Genomic DNA, 24,939 nt, shown 5'->3' with positions numbered 1-24,939 from the left:
TTTGTGGCTGGAAAACAGGCTAGAGTTAACCAGCATGTAATAAAAGAATAATAGTCTAGGTGTAAGATTTATTTGAGGATTATCTGGAGAGCTGAAATCTTGCTCGATATTGTCTCCATAGTAACATCTTTGCTCCATTGCTGACAAATTGCTTGCAAGAGTTTGTTAACAACTTCAATGATAAGCTACATTTGGTTTCATTTTTCTTTAATTCAGACATGGCTGGCTTCAGACTGTCCCGCCCTTAGGATCATATCTGTGGAATATGACACCCATTTGAGTGACTGGAAAGCAAAATGTCCTGTTGAGGCTCACAGGTAACAAATGAAGTATCTGCACTTTGGAATGGAGGGAGGAGGGAGAGCTGTAAAGCTGATCCTGGGGATCACCTAGTGTGAAACAGTGAATTTAACTTCTCCTGTTGGATTTGAAAATCCAGTTTAGAAAAAGATTAGGTACAGTCATGGTTGTCGTAGTTCAGCCCTGATCAGGACCAGACTACGCAGTCTCTCTCTCACTCCCCCCACCCTCCGAGAGAACAGGGAGAGAAAATATAAGGATACTTGAGCTTTTTAGCCTCATGAATAAGTACTTGTGGCAACTTCCTAAATTCTTACAGTCTGTTCATGTTTAGGGGAGACACTGAATTGCATTATTAGGTGATGTAAATATAATACTAGTTTTATATCTCAGCGGGTATGTTTCTTAAAATGACTCAATAATGTTTCATAAGTGTGGAAAAAAATTCACTGTACTATGACTTTTTACTCACAGTAAAATGAAGCATATAATTTTATTTAAGAAGTGATAATTCCTGAAAAGAGATTCATATAGGTCTTTGATAGATAAAATACAGCAACTGTATCTGGTTTGGTCTGACAGTGTAATTGTCAGAGGAGTTGTGTTTTTACTGATCATGAACCAGGTAGGCCAGAGGAAGATGCTACCTCCAAACATGTTCCTTCTCAAAATTAAAAATACTTTGAGCATGTAAAGATTATTTGGCTTGAATGGATTTTAGGCTTAGTAATTGAGTTCTGTGATCTTTGAATAAGATCCTAATCTGAGTCCTTCAAACACTCATGCAGATATTTAAGCGTGTACCTAGTCCTGTAGATTCAACATGTGTACTTCAGTGAAGGCATATGCATCACTGCTCACAGATGAAGAATCAGAAAATGAATTGTGTTTTGTGTAGGGGAGAAAAAAATTCAGCTTGTGTATAATAGACTGGGAACTTGGTTCTTTTTCATTCCCCCCTCCCTATGGATGTACAAAGGATTGACGCAATTATTGCATTAAAGAAAGCATGTAAGCAAGGGAAAAATAAGGAAGATGTGGCTGTTAATATGTCTATTTGAAATTAGGCAGAACGGTGACAGTAAAAAACATGTAGGTGGTTAGAGCAGCTCTACAGGAGAACTTTTTTACTGTGTCTCTCTGGAGTAAGTACAATGGGAGAAAATTTGAAAGAGAAATAAGCATTTACTTATTTGTTTTAAGATAACGTCTTTTTCATTACAAAATGTAAAACTACATTACCTACTATTTATGGTCATGCAAGCATAGTATTTGATTATTTTATAATTTGATATGATTAGTAAAAAATCAAAGTTGAAGTTATTTTTAACTAGCAGGAGCAAAGATGTAGCAGTAGAGTCACAACCTTATGATTGCAATAAGTGTATAGGCTCATTCACCGTTTCAAAAGAGAATTTTTATGTGCCTCAGCTATCCTAAAGCCTATTATTTGGCTGAAAAGACACATTTGAGTATCTTTTTCATATGTGTTATAAAAGCAATTTCTAGTGAGAATGCTGAGAACCAACAGAGATGAAGTGAATTAGACTTTGCACAGTGGTTGCCCCAGCGCGCTGAGGTTTCCATTATCTGAAGGTCTTCTGTGTTTCATTCTTGTGGCACTGCAGAGAGTAATGATGTTGCACTTTCAAGCTTCGAGTGGGAATTGGTGTTGGTTTTGTTTTCTCTTCAGTTATAAAGTGGAGATTATTACGCTTTTATACTATTCCAGTACAAAGCATTTGGAGATTATTGTCTGGAAAGTATAACAGAGATTATCAGTGGTTTTTTTAATGTATTGGTTGATCATACACTTAGTTATTAATCTCCTGTACATTTGGAGCATTGTTCAGCAAAAGACATTTTTGTCAGACACTAGATGTATTCTTGTTTCAGGGGATAAAGTTCATTGTGCATTTACTATGCTTTCACAAAATGAAAACATAATTTTGTTACAATGTGTGAATTAAATTCTCTAAAAACTCACAAAGAGATTTGTGGAACTAAAGCTAAAAGAAATGAGTGGTGAGTTAAATTAAAATAAAACTTTCTAGCAAGATCAAGACACTGAATTTAGCTCAATTCCTGTTGTCCTTGTGAAGCCAACCTTACAAAAGTTTTTGGCATTTTTCAGTGTAGCAGCAATAATTAGGTAATTAATTTTTTTTATGTACCTAATTCACTTTCATAAACATGCAGCACTGAAAATTCATTCTGTTTTAACATTGCCTTTTAACCTATCATGCTTCACCATGCTTGTGTTTGTTTTTTCTGTGCAGGAAGTCTATTGCTTACAGGAGCAATGAGCTTCTTGACAAGCTCAGAGCTGCTGGGATTGGAGACAGACCTCTGGTGTGGGTATCACATAGCATGGGTGGTAAGCACATTGCCTGTTTGATATAAAGTATTTATCTGCTTATATTCCAGAATATATCCCATATTTCAGAATAAGCCGCTAACGAAATTCAATCTGAAATGCAGTTGTTCAGGATAGTTTATCTAAAAAAATTGCAAAGAACTAAAAAAAAAAATAGATTTATACTTTCTTGACAGATTACATTCTGTAGTACATACATTTTTGAAAGGTTTTTTATTGCTGTTTTGTTTTACTATGTTGATTTAAAAACACAAAATCGATGAGTTGAAATTCACATAAATGGGAATCCAGAGGCAAAATTTTCTCCATGATCACACATGTAATAAATGTCAATAGTAGCACTTAAAGCCAACCAAAACTGAATTTGCATCACTCATTGACATTTTATTTTAATGCCTCCTCAGATTTGATTTGGTTTTTTTTTCAACTTAATCTTGCATATTTGACAAACTAAGGACTAATCAACTGAGGCAAGAATATTGTTACTTTTTTTCACGGACAATATAGCTTGATCGTTATTTTCACAGTGGTTTAAATCCCTGCATTGATTCAATTTCTTTTGCCAGGTCTTCTAGTCAAAAAGATGCTGGTGGATGCTTCCAAGAATCCAGAAATGGATAAAATTGTAAACAACACCAGAGGAATCATATTTTATAGCGTACCTCACCATGGTTCCCAGCTGGCTGAATATTCTATAAATGCCAGATATCTTCTCTTTCCGTCTGCGGAGGTTAAAGAACTCAGCAAGGGTACGCTCACTGTGCTACCATTTAGCAGCGGGGATCTATGCTAATCTGTTCATGATGCTTTTTTTTTTATCGTGCTGTCAGAAAAAGCTGGATAAAAACAACAAACACAGTTTTTATGTTTTGGGTTGTGTATTGAATTACTGCAAGTAATTCTGAATAACTGTTTCATTTGGTTACAGAGGTGAGGGGAAAGAAGGGAGTCAGAACAAGTTTATAGAAGAGTAGTTTGTACCGTTTAGGAATGTAGTAACTCAACATGTGCTGGACCTTAGACCTTCTAAACAAATTCCATGCTATTCAGAAATAGTTGTTGCATATGGAAGCTGGAAAAAGGAGTTACAAACAAAATGCTTCTGCTTTTACTAGAGCATTAATTTTTCCAAAACATCTCTTTAGGAGTGCAGTCTTCCTAGACAAAGCTTATGTTCAAGCTAATGCTGCAAACATTATGTTGCTTTTTCTCAGATTCTCCTGCCCTTAAAGAGCTGAATGATGATTTCCTGTCTTTTGCCAAAGATAAACAATTTTCAGTGCTGAGTTTTGCAGAAACCTTACCAACACACATAGGCAGCATGCTAAAACTGCATGTCGTACCTCTGGAATCAGCAAGTAAGTCAAATAGCCATTTAATTTATTTAATTTTATTTATGTTCATGTAAGCATCAACAATAAGGAAGGATTATAAATGCTGTGGTAGAAAGACCTGGGAAAATGCATCTGTTACATTGTGGAGTTTTTTGTTTAAACTTTTGGCTGAGTTTAAACTGCAGTATCCCTGCTGAGGTCAGAAGCTGCTACATTTATACGCCTTGTTATTAAAAGTCCCTTCTGTTTTCTGGTAGGCCCCCTTTAAGTACTGGAAGGCCGCTATCAGGTCTCCCTGGAGCCTCCTCTTCTCCAGGCTGAACAGCCCCAGGTCTCTCAGCCTGGCCTCACAGGAGAGGTGCTCCAGCCCTCTGCTCATCTTTGTGGCCTGTAATAGGTAGGCTGAAGCTCCCGCAAATTCCAGGTATTTCCTCCTTTAAAAGATAAGAAAGACAACTAACAAACTGTTAATGGAAGGAAGCTGTTTTTCAGTCTGTTTTTCAGTGTTAGGCATCCTTTGTCTTCCATATCTCAGGTACTCAAGCAGTAGTGTTTGCTTTCTGAAGAGTTCCCTCCATCTTTTTGCCCTTTGTAGGAGAAAGGAACATCAGACAGTTCTTTTTCTTGCCTTTTTTGTGGGTGTTCAACTTACAGAATTGTTTTCAGTCTCATATTTTCCTTGAGCAAAACCCTCTTCTGCACTGCCCAAGGTAGCTGTAAGGCCTTGAACAGAAACTGTTGCTTTGCTGGGTTTTAGATCAGACTTTCCACCAGCTAAATCCACTAGGTGAAATGCAAGGTTGTTGCTCTGAAAAGGTGACCTATACATCCCTGTTTTCCTGAGTCAATATTTAGCAGTATTTTCTTCAAGTATTTTTTTATGTCTTCTCAAGAAGCAACTGTTTGTGAAAATGCTGCTGATCCAGTTTTATTGCTGAGGACTGAAAAACTGAGCATTCTTTTTTTTGTTGTTTTTGCTTTTTTTTTTTAATTTAACAAAATTGAATGAAAAAAAGCTGGATAACTGCGTGCACAAATAAGCGCTGTGCACTTATAATATGCTGTAGCATATTTCTTCTGTTCTAGAGGTCACAGAATCACAGAATGGTTTGGGTTGGAAGGGACCTTTAAAGGTCATCTAGTCCAACCCCCCTGCAGTGAGCAGGGACATCTTCCACTGGATCAGGTTGCCCAGAGCCCTGTCCAGGCTGACCTTGAATGTCTCCAGGGATGGGACATCCACTACCTCTCTGGGCAACCTGTTCCAGTGCAACATGATGATGTGTTGCAGTGCAAGATGACACACAATGCAGCACGTGAGCTCTCTCAAAAGCCTTTAGAGAGCACATGACAGTTCAGTAGCAAGCCACTCAATTTTGTTCAAAACCCAGACTGACAAGCAGTACACTCACTGTTTCTGGACACATGAAAGCAAACCTTCATCCTGCTCTATTTTAATTTTACGTGGTTAAAGACACACTTTAATTTTACATAGTTAAAGAGTTCCAAGCAAAATGGAGGATTTCTCAGGAGGTTGAATGAATAATAAACTGGAATGTGGCAGTCACAGCATCCTAACTGGAAAGTTCCCGAAAAGCAATAGCTGTCAGGAGAGAATAAATGCTGTAGTGTGCCCCAAAATCAGTAGTAAAAAATGGAATACTTATATTCTACAATTAAGCAATGTAAATTTTTTATTTCCCTGGAAATGTGTGTAGTGACTTGTGGCACATTTCAGGTTCCTTCTAGTCCCATTTTCAATCTTCACATCAAAGTATTTTATAAGGAATATGGACAATTCATGGTGATCAGGATCTGGATACCCCGGATTAAACCCTACCTCTGTTCATGTCAATGCTTAAACTTCAGTCAGGACTTTACTGTCAGTCAGGTGCTGGGAAATGAAGTTTCGATTCTTCAGAGTTGTCTTGTGTGGAGAAATGTGCCTTTGTGTATTCCGAATAAAGATAGTAGAACTCTGACCTAATGGTTTACTGGTGTGGGTTTTGTAGCGATATACAGCTCTGTCTGACTAGAACAGTGTGTATTCATGCTTTTAGCACATTCAAAAATATTAAGACCAAAAGTTAAACTGAAGACAGGAGTAGTTGCTTTTGAAAGAGAAGTTGCTAATGCAAGATGTGCTCTTCAATCTAGGTGATCTTACAAACTAATAGGTTTTTTCTTCTTCTTTTTTTTTTTTTCCCCTCTTCCAGAGTTGGGAATTGGAGACCTTATTCCAGTGGATGTTAATCATCTAAATATTTGTAAGCCAAAGAAGAAGGATGCTTTCCTGTACCAACGGACATTGAAGTTCATTCAGGATGTTTTAGCCCAGGAACTTGGAGACTGAATTTTTGTCTTCCTTGGCTGCATATTTCCTCCATTTGGTGTCACACAGTAAGTTCTTCTCCTAGAAGTTGAAGAGGAACATCGAAGATGCTCAAGTGGAGTAAGACAAATGTAGGCCCTGACAAGAAAGCTGATGCTTAAGAGTTTGGAACTCAGATGGAGAAAATGTAAAGCAGGAAAAAATTCAGGGGGATCATAAGGTCCCACTGGAAATGCAGAAGATCCCAGATGTTTTGGTTTTTTGAGGCCTAAGTGTATTTATTGGTGTAGATACAGAGAAAATCAGCAGTGCTGTCTTATTTGTGTTTACGTTAGGGATACATTAACAGTACTGATGAGAAATACATATTCTGGGGAAAAACATAGCAGCGCTCAGTCACTTTAATTTTAAAGTCTTAGATAGTTTGCAATGTAGTTAAAAGCAGTCTAGTCTAACTGTGGTCTCCTTCCTTCCTTTCCACTCCAAGCCCGCTCTGAAAACAAACATGGGCGATGACTAGGCTATACTGCCCTCGCTGACCGTTTGTTAAATAAGGCCTGTACTGATGACAGGCCTAAGATGTCTCTTAGTGCCACTTTTGTGAGATGGATCTAATATTACTGGCCTCAAAATTATGATGATGAGAGCTACCACAGGCTTGGTTGCAGGCACCAGTGGCCGTTGCAGTCCTGCCAGGTTCCTGAGGCCACCTCAGCTGTTCCCACTTCAGAGCACCCCAGGCCAGGAGGGCAGTACATCTGAAAATACGCTTCTGGAAGTTGAGCCTTGACCTGCTGGAGTTGTGTAGTAAAATTCACAAGTACACTGGGGAAAAAGAACATTTTTCCCAGTAACTGAGATCTAGGTAAGAACACTGCGTGGCGGTGTTTCAGGTAGAATATGTAACAGAACCGTTGGAACTGCTGAAGAGATTTATCCTTTTTACACTGTGGTTTAAACTTTAGAGTGTAAATATATTGGAGCGCTTTGTATACACAAAGTAGAGAGTACGTGGAATTCATTGTGAATAGACAAGATTTCTAAGAACTGAACGCATGTTTAGCATGACAAATCTTGTGTTGATTTTAACAGACTTCTTTGGCTTACAGGGATTCAGATCGATGCCATTACACATTAATCTCAGTACATGCATCTATGTTTTGCTACTGTAACTGGAACTCTTGAGGCAACTTTCTCCTTTTGTAACTGTTTGTATATATGTGTAACTTCTAAAACTAATATTTTGAGGGGGATGTTGGTTGTTTTTAATATAGTAATTAAATGTGTTTTTAAAAATGCACTAGATATGCCACAAAATGTATTAAAACTGAATGATCGCCAAACGAATGCTCTGGATCATGTTCCCTTTTGTTAAAGACCTGCGTTATTTTTTTAGTGATTGTGTTATGCTGGAAGATCGTAATGTTTACCCTTCACCTTCTGTAAGAGGCATAGTACTGGGAGGTGCAGCTGTTCTGCCAATCTGAACAATTTTTCAGTTGTGCTTTTAGATTTTGCATAAGAACCTCCTAAACCATGTACAGACGTTGCTTCGAGGGCCAGAGGGTCTGTTTTGTAGCATTAATGTCTGCTTCCCATTAGAAAGTTATGCTTTTGTGCTTCCCTGGTATCACATTAATTGAGAATAGTGCCTTTGCGTAAATTCTTAGGTCTCAAACAATGCCCTTAATTCCCTCTAGCTGTGGACCCAGCTGCGGATGTGGCTGGCAGGAATGTGTGAATGGTCTGAGAAGATGGTATTCATCTGCATTGTGGCATCCAAGACTGAAGTAGTAAGATGGGAAGGTAGGGCTAATAGGAGTCTGTCAGTCCTCCTGCGCTTGTTGTCCAGCACTCTTGCATAACTGTATTGGTATTTCCAGTAGAAATAATAATCAAGTTTTTAATGGCTGTGATTTACAGTAGTGCAAACTGGCTTTCACTGTGATTTGTACTGCAGGGTGCCAGGCAGAGCAGTTAGCTAGAAAGGAGAAATTTTCCATCTGGTGAAAATGTCAATTCTGGACAAAAAGGAAAAAGTAAAAATGTTGTTTTGTCAGAGTGGAAATTCTAAATGGTGTTTTGGTTTTTGTTCTCTTTCTTTCTGTTTGTTTCAGCGATCACTCACCTAAAAAAGCTAAGTCAGGTAGTTACTCTACCAAGAAGAACCGCTTGCCCACCCCAAACAGAAATGCAGCTGAACAACCAGGATGCCTATAGCAACTTAAAGTTGCTCTACTACAGCGTCCTGGGCAAGCTCACATGGTGTCAGTCTCTTGCCAAAAAGTCTCACATTAAGCACAGAGATACTTTTATATATTTGCATCTGGTAAATCATTCGTACCTGGCTTCACAGCGACTGTCAACAATTTCAAGGTTTCCAAGTGCTGGGTTTACAACATGAAAAATGTCGTGAGATAGCCACTCCCTACCACCCATTATATGGCCCTCAAGACTGGTAGGTATCACTGAGAACATTGGTTTCCGTGGGTAGTGTCCCAGTGAGAATGGGCAGCAGAGCTGACGAGAGAGCGGTGCCATGCGTTCCCTAGTTGCAGATGTCGGCTAACGATGGTTCAGGTTACTTGGCCCCTGTTCATACTGTGGTGGGGCTTGGCTTAATCCTGAGTGAGCAGGAAAGGATCACCTGCTTAGCGTCTCCTGACCATTAAAACTATTTTTTCAGAGGCAGGTCACAAGCACCTGCCTCTGAAAAACATTTGGCTGGGGTGCTGGGCACCAGTGAGGAAGATAATGCATTGAGATGGGAGACTCCTCATTCTTTGCTGTAACCTTTTCAGCTGGGCCGTCCGTTCCTTTCCTTTGGTTTGCTGTGATTGAACAGTAGATGCTGTCGCTGATCATTTAAACCAGCTAGCTGCAGGGATTCATTCAGTGGGCAGTTTGCCACGTACGTAGACATCAGATATAATGCTGAAGGCTACAGCTCTTATTCAGTGAGAGTAATAAAGCAGATTTTATTTGACTTGTATAAATCCACTTTAATTGGCTTTCCTGCTAACACTTTCATTAACATGTAAATTAGCTGTCCTAGAGCTGTTAATTATCTTCGCTGAAAATGCTGGATATGGTCATATAATGTACTCTTTCTTTTTTTACTGCTCTTAATGTTTTATACTGAAATGTGCCCATAAATATTCACTGTATTTTTTTTTTTTTTAAGAGGAACGGGAAGAGGCTAAGGCTCTGTGTCATCTTATAGCGAAACAACTCTTGCTTCAGCATTATTCACCAGTTTGCTGCCATGTTGAACTGACACGTAAGAAGCTTAGCACTGGGTTTCATTGGTTTGGCCTTTGAAGGTGTTTTTTTGGGAATTTTTAAAGTGTCTGGCAAACGAGGGAACGGAGGAGTATGGCAGGTGCTCGGACAAAGGCAGTATCCTCTCTTACAGGATGTCTTGTGTTCAAAATTTGGACGTAGCAGTGAAAGAGGGGTAGGCATTACAAGTATAAGGAAGTGGCTGAATTCCCAGTTTCCAAGAAGCTGAGAACAGGCCAATTAATTTTCCTGTGAAAAGGGGGGAAAAAAAAAAAACAACACACCACCCTCTGAACTTTTAATACACTTTTTCTGGAAAAAAAAAAAATCTGAAAATGAGGGCGCTTTTTTAGGTTCACCAGCTGCTTAAAAATGCTCTCCTTACTTTAATAGTAAAAGATCTTGATGCTTCTCTTAACAAGCTGCCACGACAAGTTGCAATCTGTTTGTCATTTTTAACTGCCTGCTTTGAACAAATGGCATCTGTAGTGTACAGGCTTACTGCACAGGCAAGGCAAAAGCCTGCGCAGCGAGAGCAGACAACGGACACATTTAGCACCAAGGCTTATCCTTGCCAACATCTTAGGCTTCTGAGAAGCGTGACTGCTGAGAGATGACTTCATTATGAAGATCAAGTCTGCTTTGAGCTGAGCAGCAACAATTCATGAGTCAGCCCACCACAGTAAGTAAGTGACCTCTAGACTCAGCTGAACTCTGGTCGTACAGGCTCTGGTGGGATACTGGGTAAATGGAGGGGAGAAGCAAATTAGGCACACAGGAGTAATTAACAGGAGGTGCTTCCCCAGCTGGGCTGTCAGAGTCTGAACCAGTGGACAGGATCATCTTTTAAACCTTCTGTTCGCAAGACCCTGCATAGATGAGGTTTTGGTGTTTGCTTGCCTTTTTAGTCTGTACTCCTAACTGCGCTTCCTGTACGGATGCACAGCGAACCCGAGCAACAGCTTTATTTGCAGGGGTGCACATGCTGCTTAAATTTGTCCTCAGTCTTAGATGCAGTTGCCCACATCTAGTTCCATATTTTTTTTATTAGCCTTCCCAGCTCAAAAGTTCTGCGATCACGTGGTTTCTCAGGGCTGCATGGCCCTCTGCTGCAGCACAGCTTTATCACAGCTGCTGAGGTGAAGACGAAGAGACAGCAGCTCCTTCCCTCGCACAAAATGAACAGACTGCATCCCTGATGATCAGCAGACATGCACAGTGAGAGCAGTAGCTCTACGTGCTTCCACCCCCTCCACCAGGTTGGTGTCCAAGCTGAGCTTTACTGTGAGTGGGCAGACTCATTAGGCCGGAAGTGACTGTTCCTCTCTGCAGAAGCGTTCTGCCATCCACAGTCACGTGCTTGTGGCTTCGTTTCTGGGGCATAACAGCCTGTGTTGCACATGCATAAAGTTAGGTTCCAAGACCAGTGCTTTGCTAAGCTGCACTGTGGAAATAAAAACCTGACATGGCATTTTCTTACAAAGCAGCAGAATGGGAACAGGGACACTGCTGTATTACCAAACTGTCTTCAGCATAAGATATTAATATGCTCATGACCTATGTTAGCTGTTGACCATATTTCCACAGTAGTTGCAGAGATAATATACAAAGAGACCACAGCATTTTTCTTCAAAAATGGACTATCATTGTCCATGTGCTATTTCAGTGTAAGGTATGTTGTCTGGCAGTGGCTTGCTGTGAACAAAAAAAAAACCAGGGTGAGTTTTGGAACCATGGTAGAAAACTAACTCGGGACCCTTTGAGCTCACTGTAGGTCAGAGCAAGCAGCATTTTGAGAGGTTACCCTGTCCTTTTAGCATAGCCGAGGCATGTTACTCAGTGCCATTAACAGCATCGCACTTAGAAGAGGCTCTGCTGTAATACGGAGGGGTCACTTGCCCGCTCTGGTGGAAAACCAGGCATTTCTTGCTGCTGCCTGGGCACCACCTCACACGGCTCTGCTTTCCAGCCTCACAGTAGCCAGCTGCCATTTTACTTTCAGCACTGGCTTGAGTTTAACAAGGTAAGTGCTAGGGCCTGCCACCACTGCAGGCAGCGAAGAGCTAGGGGAAGATGCTGTCTAAGCCTTGTTTCCACAGCAGAAACTTAGTAGCAGAACAATACCTGTGTTACTGCTGTAGCTACACTGGTATATATTCCCCTTTTGGATGTTTGTGCCAGAATAACTGCAGCAGTCTGTCTACTCAAGACAAGGGTGCTTTATTTCAAGTGACAGAAGTTGATTAATTTATAACTACCTTCCAGAGGAAAATGTTTTTCTTAACATCTTTATTCCATACATTGTTATATGTTCTTACATATGATTTGTACCTGAAATGAAATAAAACATCTTAGGCTGGATTAATAAAAAGAAATAACTTAGAATAAAAGAACGTTTCCGACTAGCTGCAGATGATGTTAGGTACTCTGTACACTTCCCTCCAGGGGCAGTATCTTTATCTTTAAACATGAGAATGAAATGTAGCATGGACAGATTATCTGTTTCCTTAAATAAAAATCTTTGTGCAAATGATTTATTTTCATTTTCCATCATAATTATGATTTCTGTAGGAACGTTAAGGGAAAAAAATTTACAATTCTAAATCATTATTTGTGTTCATCAAGGTGTTTTTGTTTTGTTCCAAGAGGAGCAGTTTATTGAACCCTTCTGACAGTGCGCCACTGTCTTCATCATCACTAAATGTAACCCAGTGACTGAAATCTTTCAAGCTGGGGCGTTTTACATTTTCTGGAGTGTGTGCTGGAGAAGTAGCTGATGCTGCCTGCATGGACAGAGGGCAGGAGGAATCTGTATCCAGATTCAGAAGACTGGTGTTCTCTGGAAGGGAGCTGCTCTCTGAGAGCTGTGGATGCTGGCCTTCTGGCACAGGAGGGCCCCAAAGGTTAGCTATCGATTGTGCGGCATTTGGTGCCACCTGCTTAGTTGTGTCGTTTTCTAGGCTGGCAGAGGACACGAGAGCTGAGAGAGCAGACTGTACGGGGATGTGCGCGTCCTGAGTCTGGGAGCAGAACCCAGGATTGTTATTGTTGGAGTTGAACATTAGCCCACTAAAAAGCGCGTTGTCACTGCTCTGGAGAACTTGCAGATGGAGAGCTGCAGGAGCTGACTTCTTTCTTCGTGGTGGCACCTTTGGGGCAAAGGAAGGGTTTGGGGGAGGCAGCATGCTGGCCTCGGCCATGCTTGCTGAGGGGGGCTGCTTTTCACTGCCACCCCCGCTCTCCTGAGGCTTCCCAGGTTGCGGTGTTCTGGGTTTAGGGACTGGAGTAATCCTGGTGGGACTAAGAATAGGTCCAGCTTCTAGACAAGGCTCTGGCAAGCCAAAAGGAGACTGTAGTGTCTGTTGGTCAAATTGCTCTTCTCTAGACGTGGCCTGAGAGAAAAAGAACAAGAAATTTGAGAACAAAAAGGGAACCTTAAACTCTGAGTTACTACTAGTGCAAGTCTTATTGATGGCGTTACTGAGAAAAACTGACAGTACTGGAAGGGAAGAAAAAAAAAAGCAGTACAAAGAGGAGGCCTGACAGCACAGGTCTACGCTGTACCTGCTTGGTTCTGTTCTCATGCATTGTGCCTTGAACCAGCGTTCATTTACAGAGTGCTGTTTGAGGACAAGGACCCTACAGCCTGTTTGCTCATCTCTTTCTGACCAGCTCTCTTTCATGTTAGGATTTTGCTCCATGGCATTTTCCTCTTTTGTGAATCTGCTAAGTAGAGGCAGCACAAAGTCCATGACAGAGCAGGAGTGAATGCCTTTGGAAAGGAATGTAAAGCAGGAGTCCTAACAAATTAGAACAAAGCTTCCTAGCAGAGCTTCTGTCAAAGGAAGAATATAAAAGGTTATATTTGTCCCTCTCTTGTACTTAAATTGCTTTCACCATTAAATACTCATTTTAGCAGCTCTAGAGGTGAAGAACTATTATCTGTATTGTAGAGACCCGACAGAGAGACAGATTAAAACCACAACACCTACAGGCTTGTATTTTTAAGAACCTGAACTCTTGAGTAGAATCCAGAATCCAAAGTGAAAGGCTAAATCCCATTATAAAATGTGTGAGAAAAGTCAGATGGTCCTGAACAGGACACAGAACAGCACACTGATCGAGAAGCTTCCTCAAATCAATACAGAGCAGACCAGTCATGACGTGGTCAAAAGTAAATACTGTGGTAAAGAAGGGATGAGTCTTAAATCTTGACAAAGTTCAGACAAACAAGAAGAAAAGTAACAAAACCTAAGAGAATGGACTGACAAATAGAAAAACGGAATATGGCCAAGTAAGGAAATTCAAGGCTCTTTTTCCATTCTGATCTCCTAGTACTGTAGTCACCAAGGCAGAAAAATGTACACGAAATGATTTCAGTGCCTGCTGGCTAAGAACTTTCAATGACAGGACTTCATACAAATTGTTTACGCCTCTTGCCATCATTCACACTGCGTAAAGGAAGCTGAATACATTTTGCTTCAACTATCTTACATTTTCCGCCTTGACTCCGGTCCTTTGCAGAGGTACTGGCTTCTTTGCAGTTGGAACTTTGGGTGGCGGGCGATGGGGCACAAGCACTGGTCCTGCCTGCGGCCCTTGAAATGATGCTGACTTTGCGACGCCAGAAAGAGGCTCAGGTTTGGTGAACATTTGGTTTCTAGTTGGAGCAGGCTTTACTGCATCTTCCTGCAGTCCTGAAAAGCAAAACCAATTAGTGTCTCAGCTTGATCAGAATGTAGCTTCAAGATAATTTCTTTCACAATCATGTTTGCCAAAATGTGCATGCCTAAAGGGACCCTGCAGGGCCAGGCAGGTAGGTTTTAGAAATAAACACAGACCTTTGCAATCCTGTCACATTTGGGAGAGGCAGTTAGGTAAGGACTCCCCTGTGTGAAATAATTTCATGCCAAAACAGCAGTGCTGTGCCACCATTTGGCCAAGCGGATAAAACACTGGCTGGGACTTCAGGAGTACTGGACTCAAGTCCCGGGTCTCCTTTTGCCCTGGTTTCCTTATCTGGATATCTCTCCCAAACTGAGAGCCTTGCAAATTCAGGTCGCTATCTCAGTCACACTGCATTCTCTCTCATTCACACAGCATCAGCAGCAAGACTATTTGCAAACCTGGCGGTATATTCACACTGCCTGCGTTCCAGTTCCTAAGCCAGCTTCCTGCTCTAACCTGCCCTTGCAAGAAGCTGTCTTCTCCAGGGATTACAGAGAGCCAGTCTGCAGAGTAGCCTTGTAGCTTAGCTATTCAAGCTGAAGTGGTCTGAGCTTCTATCTAGGTTACACTTGCTGTCCAAACGTGAACAGAACCCAGGTTATTTCTCCCATAGCTGTATTTGCTCTCTAGTCCTGCTTGGAACAGTGAGCATTTGCTAAACAGAGCGGCAAATATCCTTTGTGCAACTCTGAGCTAACACAGGCACCATCAGTATAGGAAGATCCCACCCTTATCTTTTGATTTGAATCTGGACATAAATAACACAAGGTGCTCCTAGTAACAGATTCTACCACAAAGTACACAACTTGAGTCGTGTTGGGGAAAAAAAAAAAAAAAGGTTAATACGGTCAAAACTGACAGAGAACTCCAAGTACCATCTTCAAACGTGCATGTCAGTGTTCAGGTGAGCTTCTGAATAGAAATACACCTACAGTTTTTTTTACTTAAAGATTTTTAAAGTCAGTTCGAAAACTCTCCTCACCTCCTTTAGCTTCCATAAGACATCTAATAGCTTCTTCTGCTTCCTCAGCTGTGGTGGTTTTGATCTGCTTGACGTTGTAAGGTTTACTTATACCAGTCCGGACTTTAGGCTAAAAAAAAAAAAAAAAAAAAGAGAATGAGTAATCTTGATAAAACCAGGTTTTCTTGTACACCTCTCATCTTACAGCCAGGCTCACACACCTGTAAAGTTCTGGTTTTGCCAGTGGCTATTCAGCAATCTATAAATACTACAGAAACGGTGGGGAGTGTTTTGGCAGATACTACATCTTTGTTACCAGCTGACAGACAGGCCCATGGCTTGCTGCCACGGCTAACCCCTCAGCCACCCCTTGTTCAATACATTAGGGTTCTCGTCCAACAAAAGAGGAGCCAAGAGACGTTCCGGTCTTGGTCTACTCAGAGGGCTAGCAGCCTTGCTGGCAACGGTCAAGACTTTTCCCATACGCTGGGCACTAGCATGGCCCATCAAAAAAGAGGCAAGAAAAGAATCAAAGCGTATTATCATGATGTTGAAAACTCAAATTGCGTAGAATAAACCAACAGTGCTCTGGTCTTGCAGCATCCTCTCTCCCTCTTTGGTCTTTCCAATTCCTGGCAATTTAATAACATTTTTCTGGTGTCTAGCAGGTCCTACAGTCTAGTATTCCAGTACAAGAAGCTCATCTTAACATTTCCAGCTCGGGCACGTGATGGACTTCCTTCCTTGTATGACAGGAGCATCATGACCATGACTCTGCTCAGGACAATGCTGAGTGGCAGGACTCACTGGCTGCTGCGGGGCTCCGGGAAGCAGCTTTGCCGTTGCCAGGATGGAGCAGGTGGGGTGGCTTCCTGGAGAGAGGGAACCATCTGAGGGGGACTTTTTTCCTGATGTTCCAGCTGAAAGAGAAATAAAAATAGCTTTTTACATTCAAGAGCTGGTACAACACTTTATCTGCAATGGAGCAAAACCAATGTGCTTTGAAATTGTTTGCGATAAATAAAAGAGACGCTTAACCGGCCTTGCTCCTCCAGGGCAGACATATTAAGCAAGACCTTCCTGTAGGACAGTGGGGACCTTGAGTCCCTCTGCCTAGAGCGCCGAGAGCCAGACACTTTAATCTAGGAGAAGTGATGGGCTGAACTGTTACTGGTCTAATCTAAGGTGGAAAAAAAAGTCTCAACACAGAATAAAATGCTGGGATCTTGAGTTGTATAAGGAATTAGTTTCCTAGTTAGTCTTGCTTTAATTTAATTGATTTAATAACTTCAGCTGAGCATTAATATTGCATTCCAGGTACAGAAATACAGGTACCAGTGTTGTCACTTCTGTGCAACACACTCAGAAATGAATGGGAATAATCCTCAAGAACTCACCTTCCAGCAGTGAGTCTGACAGAATCTTTAATTTAAGACTGGAAAATAGACACAGAAAAGAGACTTTTGGGCTGCAAGAAAAATGTGATGTATAGCTTGTGTCATACAGAAGGCAAAGATGATTATGCTGATCTAGCAATCAGCATTCACCCCGAAGTAGCCATAAAAACAGGAGCAGCATAGCACTGGCGGGTAGAGCTTAGGTAAAGAGCATCACTTTGTTCCCCTTGTGCCTCACTGAAAACGATAAGCCACTTTGCATTTCTTTCAGAAACATAAAAGCAAGCAAGGATTGCTTGCAAAGCAGGAAAGGACAAAAACTCTCAGAACAAGTATTTTGTTAAAGCTTTTTATAAAAGGGGATTACAACTAAGTTAGAAAACACAGTCTAAAGAAAACACTCCGTGACTTTGGAAGTCAGCAGGCAGAAATACTGGTATTTATTGCCACAAAGTGGCTGGTCAACTCCCTAACCTGAGTGATGAGTTTGAATGAAACATATGGGCCATTCCATCCTCTCTAAAAGCATCTTTTGTGGAGTATCTGTCATCCTAAAGACAAACTTCTGTTGCTAACTGCAGCCACAGTCAGGCTGAAACAGACTGGGAAGCCAGCACAAGTACCTCAACAGCGTGACATTTCAGAACAAGCTATTACTTGCTTTGTCACCCAGAAGTGGCAGGTAAAACTGTTCAGCTGGGGCCAAAGCAACATTAAAAAAAGTTAAACTCACCAGGAGGGGGAGGCCTCTGTGGTGGCTGAAGCGGCCGAGGCCTGGTAGGGATGGACAGTGACCTGCTTGGAGTCCGGCGACGGCATTCCCCACCTGCCTCCAGCTCTCGCTTCAAATTGGCCAGGTCTGTATCATCTAGGGAAATTTTAGAAAGGATACGTATAATATGTAAAATAATATTCTCTGGGTGAGATGCACCAAATCTGGGTGGTCAGGAGAGAGGCGATTATGAACATCAAGCCTCAACCAGGTATCTCAGCAACACGACACGACTCCTTTCACACCGTTTTGCTCTCCCCTAAAGTCTCCCTGCTACCACTCCAGGAAACATCCACCCTTTTGTCAAACGTTTCTCTCTCCTTTTCCAGCATTTATTAACTGTTTGGGCTCACAGAAAGACTGCCTGCATCTGCTCTCATGGTTACTAGTCACCTTCCTGAACGCAGGAACTCCCTCTCAGGATGAGACAAATTTCCTTGCTCAGGGGAACTGGTTTTATGCCAGAGAAAAATCTCTCTGGCTCACTCATCACATCTCTGCTTTCCAGCAACGTCTCCTAACAGGTACACCTGCCTCAGTCTGATAGTGCTGGCTGCACCGTACGTGTCAAGGCTATTAACGCAGGCTTTCACCCTGTCTAAGCCTCTCTGGCAGCTGGAGAGGTGAGGAGTAGGGATTGCTTTAGTCCTACAGCCTGCTGAAGTGACGGTTTTCCCTTCCGTTCTCTTGCTGCCCTTCCCTGCCCAGCCAGGCAGCTATGTTCTTGAGGGCTCCAAAATCCAGTGGGTTTAGTTTTGTCCCTGTGGTTTGGAGAGGATGGGGAAGGAATTGTGCTAGCAGCAGTCTCTCATACTTCAGGCATTTTTACACGAGTTCCTGTTTTTCAGAAAGCTGTGCTCTGCAGGGAATACCAAGCTGCCTCACAGTTTCCCGCTCCCACTCAGCAGCGGATGGCAGCCACAGCGACACAGCCTGTGATCTGCCCAACCTGCCCTCCCCTTCTCTCTGCATTTTCAATGCTTCCAAGCTGCAGATACAGGGTTATCAGTAGGATCCAAGGAGTCATGCAGGCACCTAAATGCACGGCTTGAAATTCTGGCAGCAGCACTGAACATAAGACAAAAACCAGCCACCACCACTTTATTCCTTCCCCTAAAAGCCTGCAGGTTTTAGGCAACAGCTCCCAGGCGACATCAGTTTTGTGAGGCTATGCCCTTCTCTGACCTCAGAAACACACGGACACGCTGTTCTGCCCGTCACTGGTTTCCCCTATGTCTAACACCAGCTATACAATCATCATACCTTCAACTGGGAGTTACTCAAGCAGAATTGGGAGCTTATGGAGGTACCTGAAATTGCAGAGGCTTTAAAGATGGATTGAATATATCATATTTTGAGTTGTGCGAGACCATGACTCCACCTTGACCTCCTTCAAACTATACTTTATAATCTCCATCTACTTTGTGGTATTTTTTTGTGGAGAAGAGTTAGTGCGGGTGAAAAGGATCACTGCAATTCTCCGTAGTTTAATGAATCATCACACAGTAGGCCAGAGGTGTTTGGAGGGCAAGACATCCTATAATACAAAGTAATTGGCCTCACAGTATTTAATAACGACAGCTCACTCCTTGGCTCGGGGCTAGGTTTCTGGGTTTGGCCACGTTGCACCCAGCATATGACTCAAGGTGCACAAGAAAGCTGTGTATCACTCTGATTGTTTGGAAAATCTGTCTGTGCAAACTTAACGAATTTCATTTGATCTTTTTGAACTGTACTTCTGACTTCACCTTTGAAGGCATTAAAGTTTTCACTTTTATGTCAGAAGACAAAGCACTTGCAGGAGAGTGCAGAAAGACAGCCACTGCATCATTTGCTGTCACGACGGAGTGTTTAATGCGTGACCCAGCCTGTCACTGCTTGGCCACCGAAGCACGTCCTGATCACATCCCAGCGTAAGGCATGGCTAGCTCTTGCTGCAGTTTTTATCAGTGCTGTTTTCACAGCTTTACCTTCTCTTTACTGAGTCATTTCACAATAATGGGCAAGCAAGACAGGTGACCAGGAAAAAAGGTAACACATTTATGAAGCACTAAAAGAATGAATATACCTTTTGTGTAAAGACTTCTTCAGAAATAAATAAAATAGGAACAAAGGAGAAAGTTTAGGCTTTTTTGAAGTAAGTAATTTGAACACAACAACCTTCTGGACTGTCCGGCTTACACCTGTCTGCACTGCCACAGCTATTGCTCAAAGGACAGGGCCAAGCTGATCACTGAATCAACAAAATTCCTTTGGTTTGATTTTGCTCTGGCCCTCACCAATAAGAAGATAAAAGACTGTGGTATATTCTGGTGCCAAACAACATAAAATGGATAAAAAGACTTAATTCCTCCTAACTATAAAAGGAACCCAGCATTTCTCAGCACTTCTGCCTTGCCCTGGGCTAGAGAGGAGAACCTAAGCTTTCTTATTCATATTGCTGTTATGCCTGAGGGCCTCAGTTACAGTCACGAGGGTCGAGCGCTCTTATGAACACGTACCAAAAAGATGATCCTTATCTTTGGAGGACCTAGAATGAGACTATAAATGAACAGGGAAATAGAGACGAAAGGAGAACAAACGACAAACCTTCAGGTCTTACTTTAAGGAATATAAACAGTTTACCTTTAGATAGCCGTGGGTTTTGTCCAGATTTGTTTGAATGACCTGTGGATGCGAAATGTCCACAGCCATCAGGCGTATCTTCTGCTGTGTCTGCTACTAGGTGTTGCAAGAAAACATCATCCAAATAATCATCTTCATCCTCCACTATATCACCTGAATTAAAATATTAGATGACGAAGACTTTGTGAGCAAATGCATTCTCCGTCTCTCTCTGCTACCAATCAATTAATTTAATACATGGGTTGGGCAAATTTCTTCTGTAACCCATGTGTTTCATTAGTTTGTTTCTATACAGACAACTGTATCATACATTGGATTTGCTAACATATAACTCTAAATAGACAACAGTTGTCTGCCCAGGCTCAGTGCCCAGTCATAGCTTTCGTTACAATCCTCTTCTTAAGAAGTGTGGCTTCGTTACAAATTAAGATACCACCAACACTCATACTGTACCTTCTCTGTGTAACCAAAGCCAGCAAAGCAATTTCTCACAACTTAGCTTAGAAACCTGCTGCTCACCTTCTGAGTCATAGTCCAAACTTGAGAAGTCAAAATTTTCCTCCAGGAGACAGGAGTTTGCTGTGGGGGACATGGGAGCAATGCTGTCCCGTTTTCGAGCAATTTCCTCCTGAAGGCCCTTTAGCCAGTCCTTGGTCTTGGGCCGGATCTTCACTGTTCTGCCTTTGACCTAACGCAAAGAGAGAATTGTTTCTGCTTTGCCAAGCAACTTCACAACATGAGAACACCTGAACAGAACAAGCAAGTGCTGCCAGTCTATTGTATAACTGCTTCAGAAACTGATATAACTAAAGCTTCATTTCAGAAGCTAAATGAAAAGGAAGCACTCTTCCTAGACCCATAACCAAATTTTCAGACTGCAACAATATTCTTGAAAGAAAATTAACTTCACAGCTTGAAAGCACTGCTGCTGCATTTGGGAAATATTTGAGAAAGAGGTGAAACATTAAATATCGCCAGAACGATACTGTGATAGTAATAATGGTGTGGGAGGGTTCCATTTTTGAGTCAGTAGCTTTAAAACACACAAGAATTTGCTAACTGATGCCATCTGTAAAGAGACTCTCCTCAGAAAATCTCAAATAAGATGGTTGATGTACATGGAAAGTATAGTATTAAAAAAACTAAGAGCACAGCTGCTGATGTGTGTTGTTCCATGACATTTGGGGTGAGATGTATCCAAGGCAGCAGCATCAGCGGCAAAATTACTTTGGGAAGTTCCTGAATCAGGTTCTCAGCACCTTCACACATTGTGCACATACAACTGTGTTTAGTTCTGTGCTACAAATTACATCAGTGAAATGACCCAAATTAATAAACCCCCAAATATGAAAGAAGAATGAGGGTTAAATCCATGACTTCTATGTGAAGTTTATAGTGCAGCCCCACAGTTTAGTCAGCATAAATGAAGGGCTTGATGAATTGTACAGTATGTGCATGGGAAGGAAGAGCAGGGGATGCGAAGGTAAACGCCTACTGCTAATGCTGAGTTTGCCATGGAGGCCAATGAATCATGCTGTTCCAGCTTGGTAGAAGGAGTTTATTTGATACACTTAAGAGAAACAACAACAACAACAACAAAAAAACTTCAAATCACAATGTGAGGATGCTTTGGTAACAGTATAAAGTCAGACATCATCCCAGGAGAACCGCTTCAAGCACCAGAACAATGACCAAGTCCATGTATTCTGCAGTGATAGCAGAGGCCAGATTCCAAGCACTGCTTAGGAGCTCCTAGAAAAGTCACCTCCTGCCCTCTTGAAACTGAAATACTGCATTAAAAGCCTCAGCAGCTGTGAAAGCTATGAACTTGGTGAGCACTAAGTTTCTTTAAAAGAATGCTACTTGATTTAGCTAGAAACTCAACTATCTCATTCTAAGCAACCATTTTTCATAAATTTCTTATGAAATCATTATTATAGGTTTGAAAGAATCTTACTTTGACACCATCTATGTCCATAACACGAAGAGCTGACTTGCTGTCTGCAAACGTCACCAGCATTTGATCTCCACTGATCCTAGTAAAAAAAGGCAGAGGAGAGAAAACAGTGCATTTTACTTCACCACTGAATGAAAAGTCTTAAAGGCAAGTGTGGTAGTTTTGTACAGCTACGTATTTAGTTTTAGTTGTAACTTTCTCTCAACTCTATTCTTTCAGGAGGAGTGAGTAATCCTAGGTGGGCTCTTCCTTCCCCCCATCATCCCTTGTGTGACCCCAGCATCCTGCCCTTTACCGGGTTGCTCCTGAAGCAGCAGTACAAACGTCTCAGCAGCTGTTGACAGGATAGCCAGTCTGACATCCACGCTCCCTCTGTACTAACTTCCATGGCTCCACATATACTTCATCTCAGAGGACAATTAAAACCAAACCAAACCCAGAAAAGCATGTTCTTCTCTTGCTCCTTTTCTTGACAAGCAAAGCAGTGCTGCTGTTCCTGCAGGGCTGCTTTTGAACCCTCAATGTATATTTGGTACTTCACAAAACCATACAACAGGACATCAGTTTTCTGCATTAAGAAACGGGTCAAATCCAACATAAGCAAGTTTCTGGTCCTGTTTCCCAGGTCAACTATTAGGTATTTTATTTCACCTGTATTTCTCAAAAGAGAAGCCTCACAACTACGCTGGAGCCCTGTACAGAATGAAATTAAACTGCTGTGTCAGAAGGTATCACACTCTCCATCTCAAACTGCAAGAAGCCACACTATTAAAAAATAAGCAAACTGACACGCCAAAGAAAGGAGAGCCAGCCAGGAAATCCTCGTGAGCGTGAAAGAGTGCTGGAAGAGAGCAGACCTCCTTGGAGGAAGTGAAGCCGGGCGCTGAGGACCTGACAGCAGAAGGAATGCATGGAAATGAGGCCTTAATCTAAAGGTGATAATTCACATCAAAGCCTCTGCTTTACAGTGCTGTACTGAACAAAATTCTCCTCCACTCAGCCAAGAGAGCTGTTAGACTATTTCTTTAACAGGGTGACAAGAGGTAAAAGATATTCAAAACACGTATATTCAACTTCTAATGAAGAATTCATGATGCAGTAAAGGAAGTAAAGTATTCAGCATACTACTTTCTAATACAAAGTTAATTCTGTCAGGACAAAAAGGGAATTTCTAGTCTGTGTTTTTTAATAGATGACATGCCATTTAAGGTCCCAGTCTTACCTGACGAGAACAATAGTGCCATAATCCCCAAACATTTGCATAAGCTCTGTACGCAGGTCCTCAGGAAATTCATTTTTCTCTTCAGGTGTTGGTGATAGCAGATTTACCACTACTGTGGCATCCAGTGGTCCCTGGAAAGATGATACTTCCTGGAAAACACTCTCACGGGCAGCTTGATTAACTTCCTGAACTTCCACTTCTACAATAGCTAACACTGGCCTAGATGAAGCAAACGAGACATGCTTATTTAAAATTAAGATCAACATCACCCGACAGGAAATGCTTAAATAATATTAAAATCAATGTCAAGCCATAAGACAGGTAAGAAGTTAGTTGTGTGACAAACCAACAGTGTATTATTTAAAGTCTGTACATCTACGATCATTTTTAACTCCATGATGTCAAATCTCATTGCAAATATTTAAGCCTGCTATACCTTAGAAGGAAGTGATTCTTTTGTACGTTCTACACAGAAAGAGAAGCAGAACAGATTACTTAAGGTCTCACTGCGAAAAAGCACTGTGGCTGGCAATACAATCCATAAGTTCAGAGTCTGGGGGACTGTTTAATTTTTCCTGATCATGCCTTGAGCACTGTTAATTTTAATTACCAGCCCTGCATTAGCTGAATGTAACAGTGAGGACACACCATAAAGGAATTCAAGTGACAATTGTGTGTAGCAAACCTGCAGTTTAAAAATACCAAGATACTTCACTCATTATCAAAGAGCTGTCTCCCAAAACATCTATAGATTGGAAGGCAATGTATTATTTTCTGTCAGACAAAGCCACATAAAGATGTCTTCTTCCAAAAACTAAGGACAAGGTACTCTAAGTGTATCATCTGGTTATGCAGCAAACATATGTCCATCACATTATAAGCAGCCAACACTGCAAACTTGCTTCTTCAGCCATTTCTTACAAATGACCTCTCTGTGTATTAGATCTAAATAAAATGGAGAAAGGTGTCCGAAAGAGTAAAGCTTGTCTCATCTCAGTGGATGCAGTCCACATTCTCAGATTTCCACCTGCACGTAGACACAAAGCAGTAACTGGGATGGCTGCTCTTCTAACTGTGTCAAAATTGCTGCCTCCTACTTGCAGCAGAGCAGGCTCTGGAATACGCATTACCATAAGATACGAAAGCAACAACAGCAGAGCTAGAAAGGAATAGTAAAGGAAAAAAAAACACCCAACATATAGGAAGTGTTAACCATTTCTATAAGCACAGTGAATCATAATGTTTTCCCATATGTCACAAAGATATAGCTAAGCCCTTTTTCCAGCACAAACCTTGGGAAAGCAAACCTGCTGACCGTAATAAAAAAGCAGGTTTTGCAGTCAAGTTTGCAGAAATAGAAAACCAATGTACAACAGCCATGTTTCACAGATTGCATCCCCAGGGTCCTTTATAATGAGTGCAGCAGTTTCACTGTGCTTTGCAGAACACAGCAATGTCAAAGCCTTGGCACAGAGAAATTGATTGCAAGAGGCATGTTCTTGCATTGCTGCAGGAATACAGAACAATCCTCGCACGCAAGAGCATCCTGAGAAGCACAGAGCCAGCTACTGTGGGTCACTGAGCGCTGCTCTGAGGAACAATATTGCAGTGTTTCCATAGGGCACACAAGGGGCGAGACAAAGATTATTCTG

At 41.6% G+C, this 24,939-nt stretch overlaps 2 protein-coding genes across 7 annotated transcripts in view; one reads left to right on the top strand and one right to left on the bottom strand.

The window, feature by feature from the left end:
- Positions 1-12,158, top strand: part of SERAC1 (serine active site containing 1) — a 29,496-nt gene extending 17,338 nt beyond the window's left edge. For 2 of the 5 annotated variants that reach the window (XM_086745941.1, XM_086745938.1), the window contains exons 13-17: positions 217-317; positions 2,580-2,677; positions 3,244-3,426; positions 3,892-4,035; positions 6,228-7,690. In XM_086745941.1, coding sequence (XP_086602067.1) covers positions 217-317; positions 2,580-2,677; positions 3,244-3,426; positions 3,892-4,035; positions 6,228-6,364 — 663 coding nt within the window. In that variant the 3' untranslated portion in view covers positions 6,365-7,690. Of the gene's footprint in view, positions 1-216; positions 318-2,579; positions 2,678-3,243; positions 3,427-3,891; positions 4,036-6,227; positions 7,691-8,043; positions 10,531-10,676 lie in introns of those variants that run through there. The other 3 variants (XR_015258306.1, XM_086745940.1, XM_086745939.1) reach the window with 3 other exon arrangements.
- SYNJ2 (synaptojanin 2) overlaps positions 11,830-24,939 on the bottom strand; it is a 68,207-nt gene continuing 55,097 nt past the window's right edge. For both annotated transcript variants that reach the window (XM_086745935.1, XM_086745936.1), the window contains 9 exons: positions 23,288-23,506; positions 22,066-22,144; positions 20,628-20,796; positions 20,109-20,261; positions 17,445-17,579; positions 16,122-16,234; positions 15,336-15,444; positions 14,120-14,322; positions 11,830-13,017 (listed from right to left, as the gene is read on the bottom strand). In XM_086745935.1, coding sequence (XP_086602061.1) covers positions 12,217-13,017; positions 14,120-14,322; positions 15,336-15,444; positions 16,122-16,234; positions 17,445-17,579; positions 20,109-20,261; positions 20,628-20,796; positions 22,066-22,144; positions 23,288-23,506 — 1,981 coding nt within the window. In that variant the 3' untranslated portion in view covers positions 11,830-12,216. The remainder of the gene's footprint in view (positions 13,018-14,119; positions 14,323-15,335; positions 15,445-16,121; positions 16,235-17,444; positions 17,580-20,108; positions 20,262-20,627; positions 20,797-22,065; positions 22,145-23,287; positions 23,507-24,939) is intronic.

This window comes from Chlamydotis macqueenii, chromosome 3 (assembly GCF_036417535.1).
Source record: "Chlamydotis macqueenii isolate bChlMac1 chromosome 3, bChlMac1.mat, whole genome shotgun sequence".
NCBI lineage: Eukaryota > Metazoa > Chordata > Aves > Otidiformes > Otididae > Chlamydotis > Chlamydotis macqueenii.
This window is presented reverse-complemented; position numbering and strand designations above follow the sequence as displayed.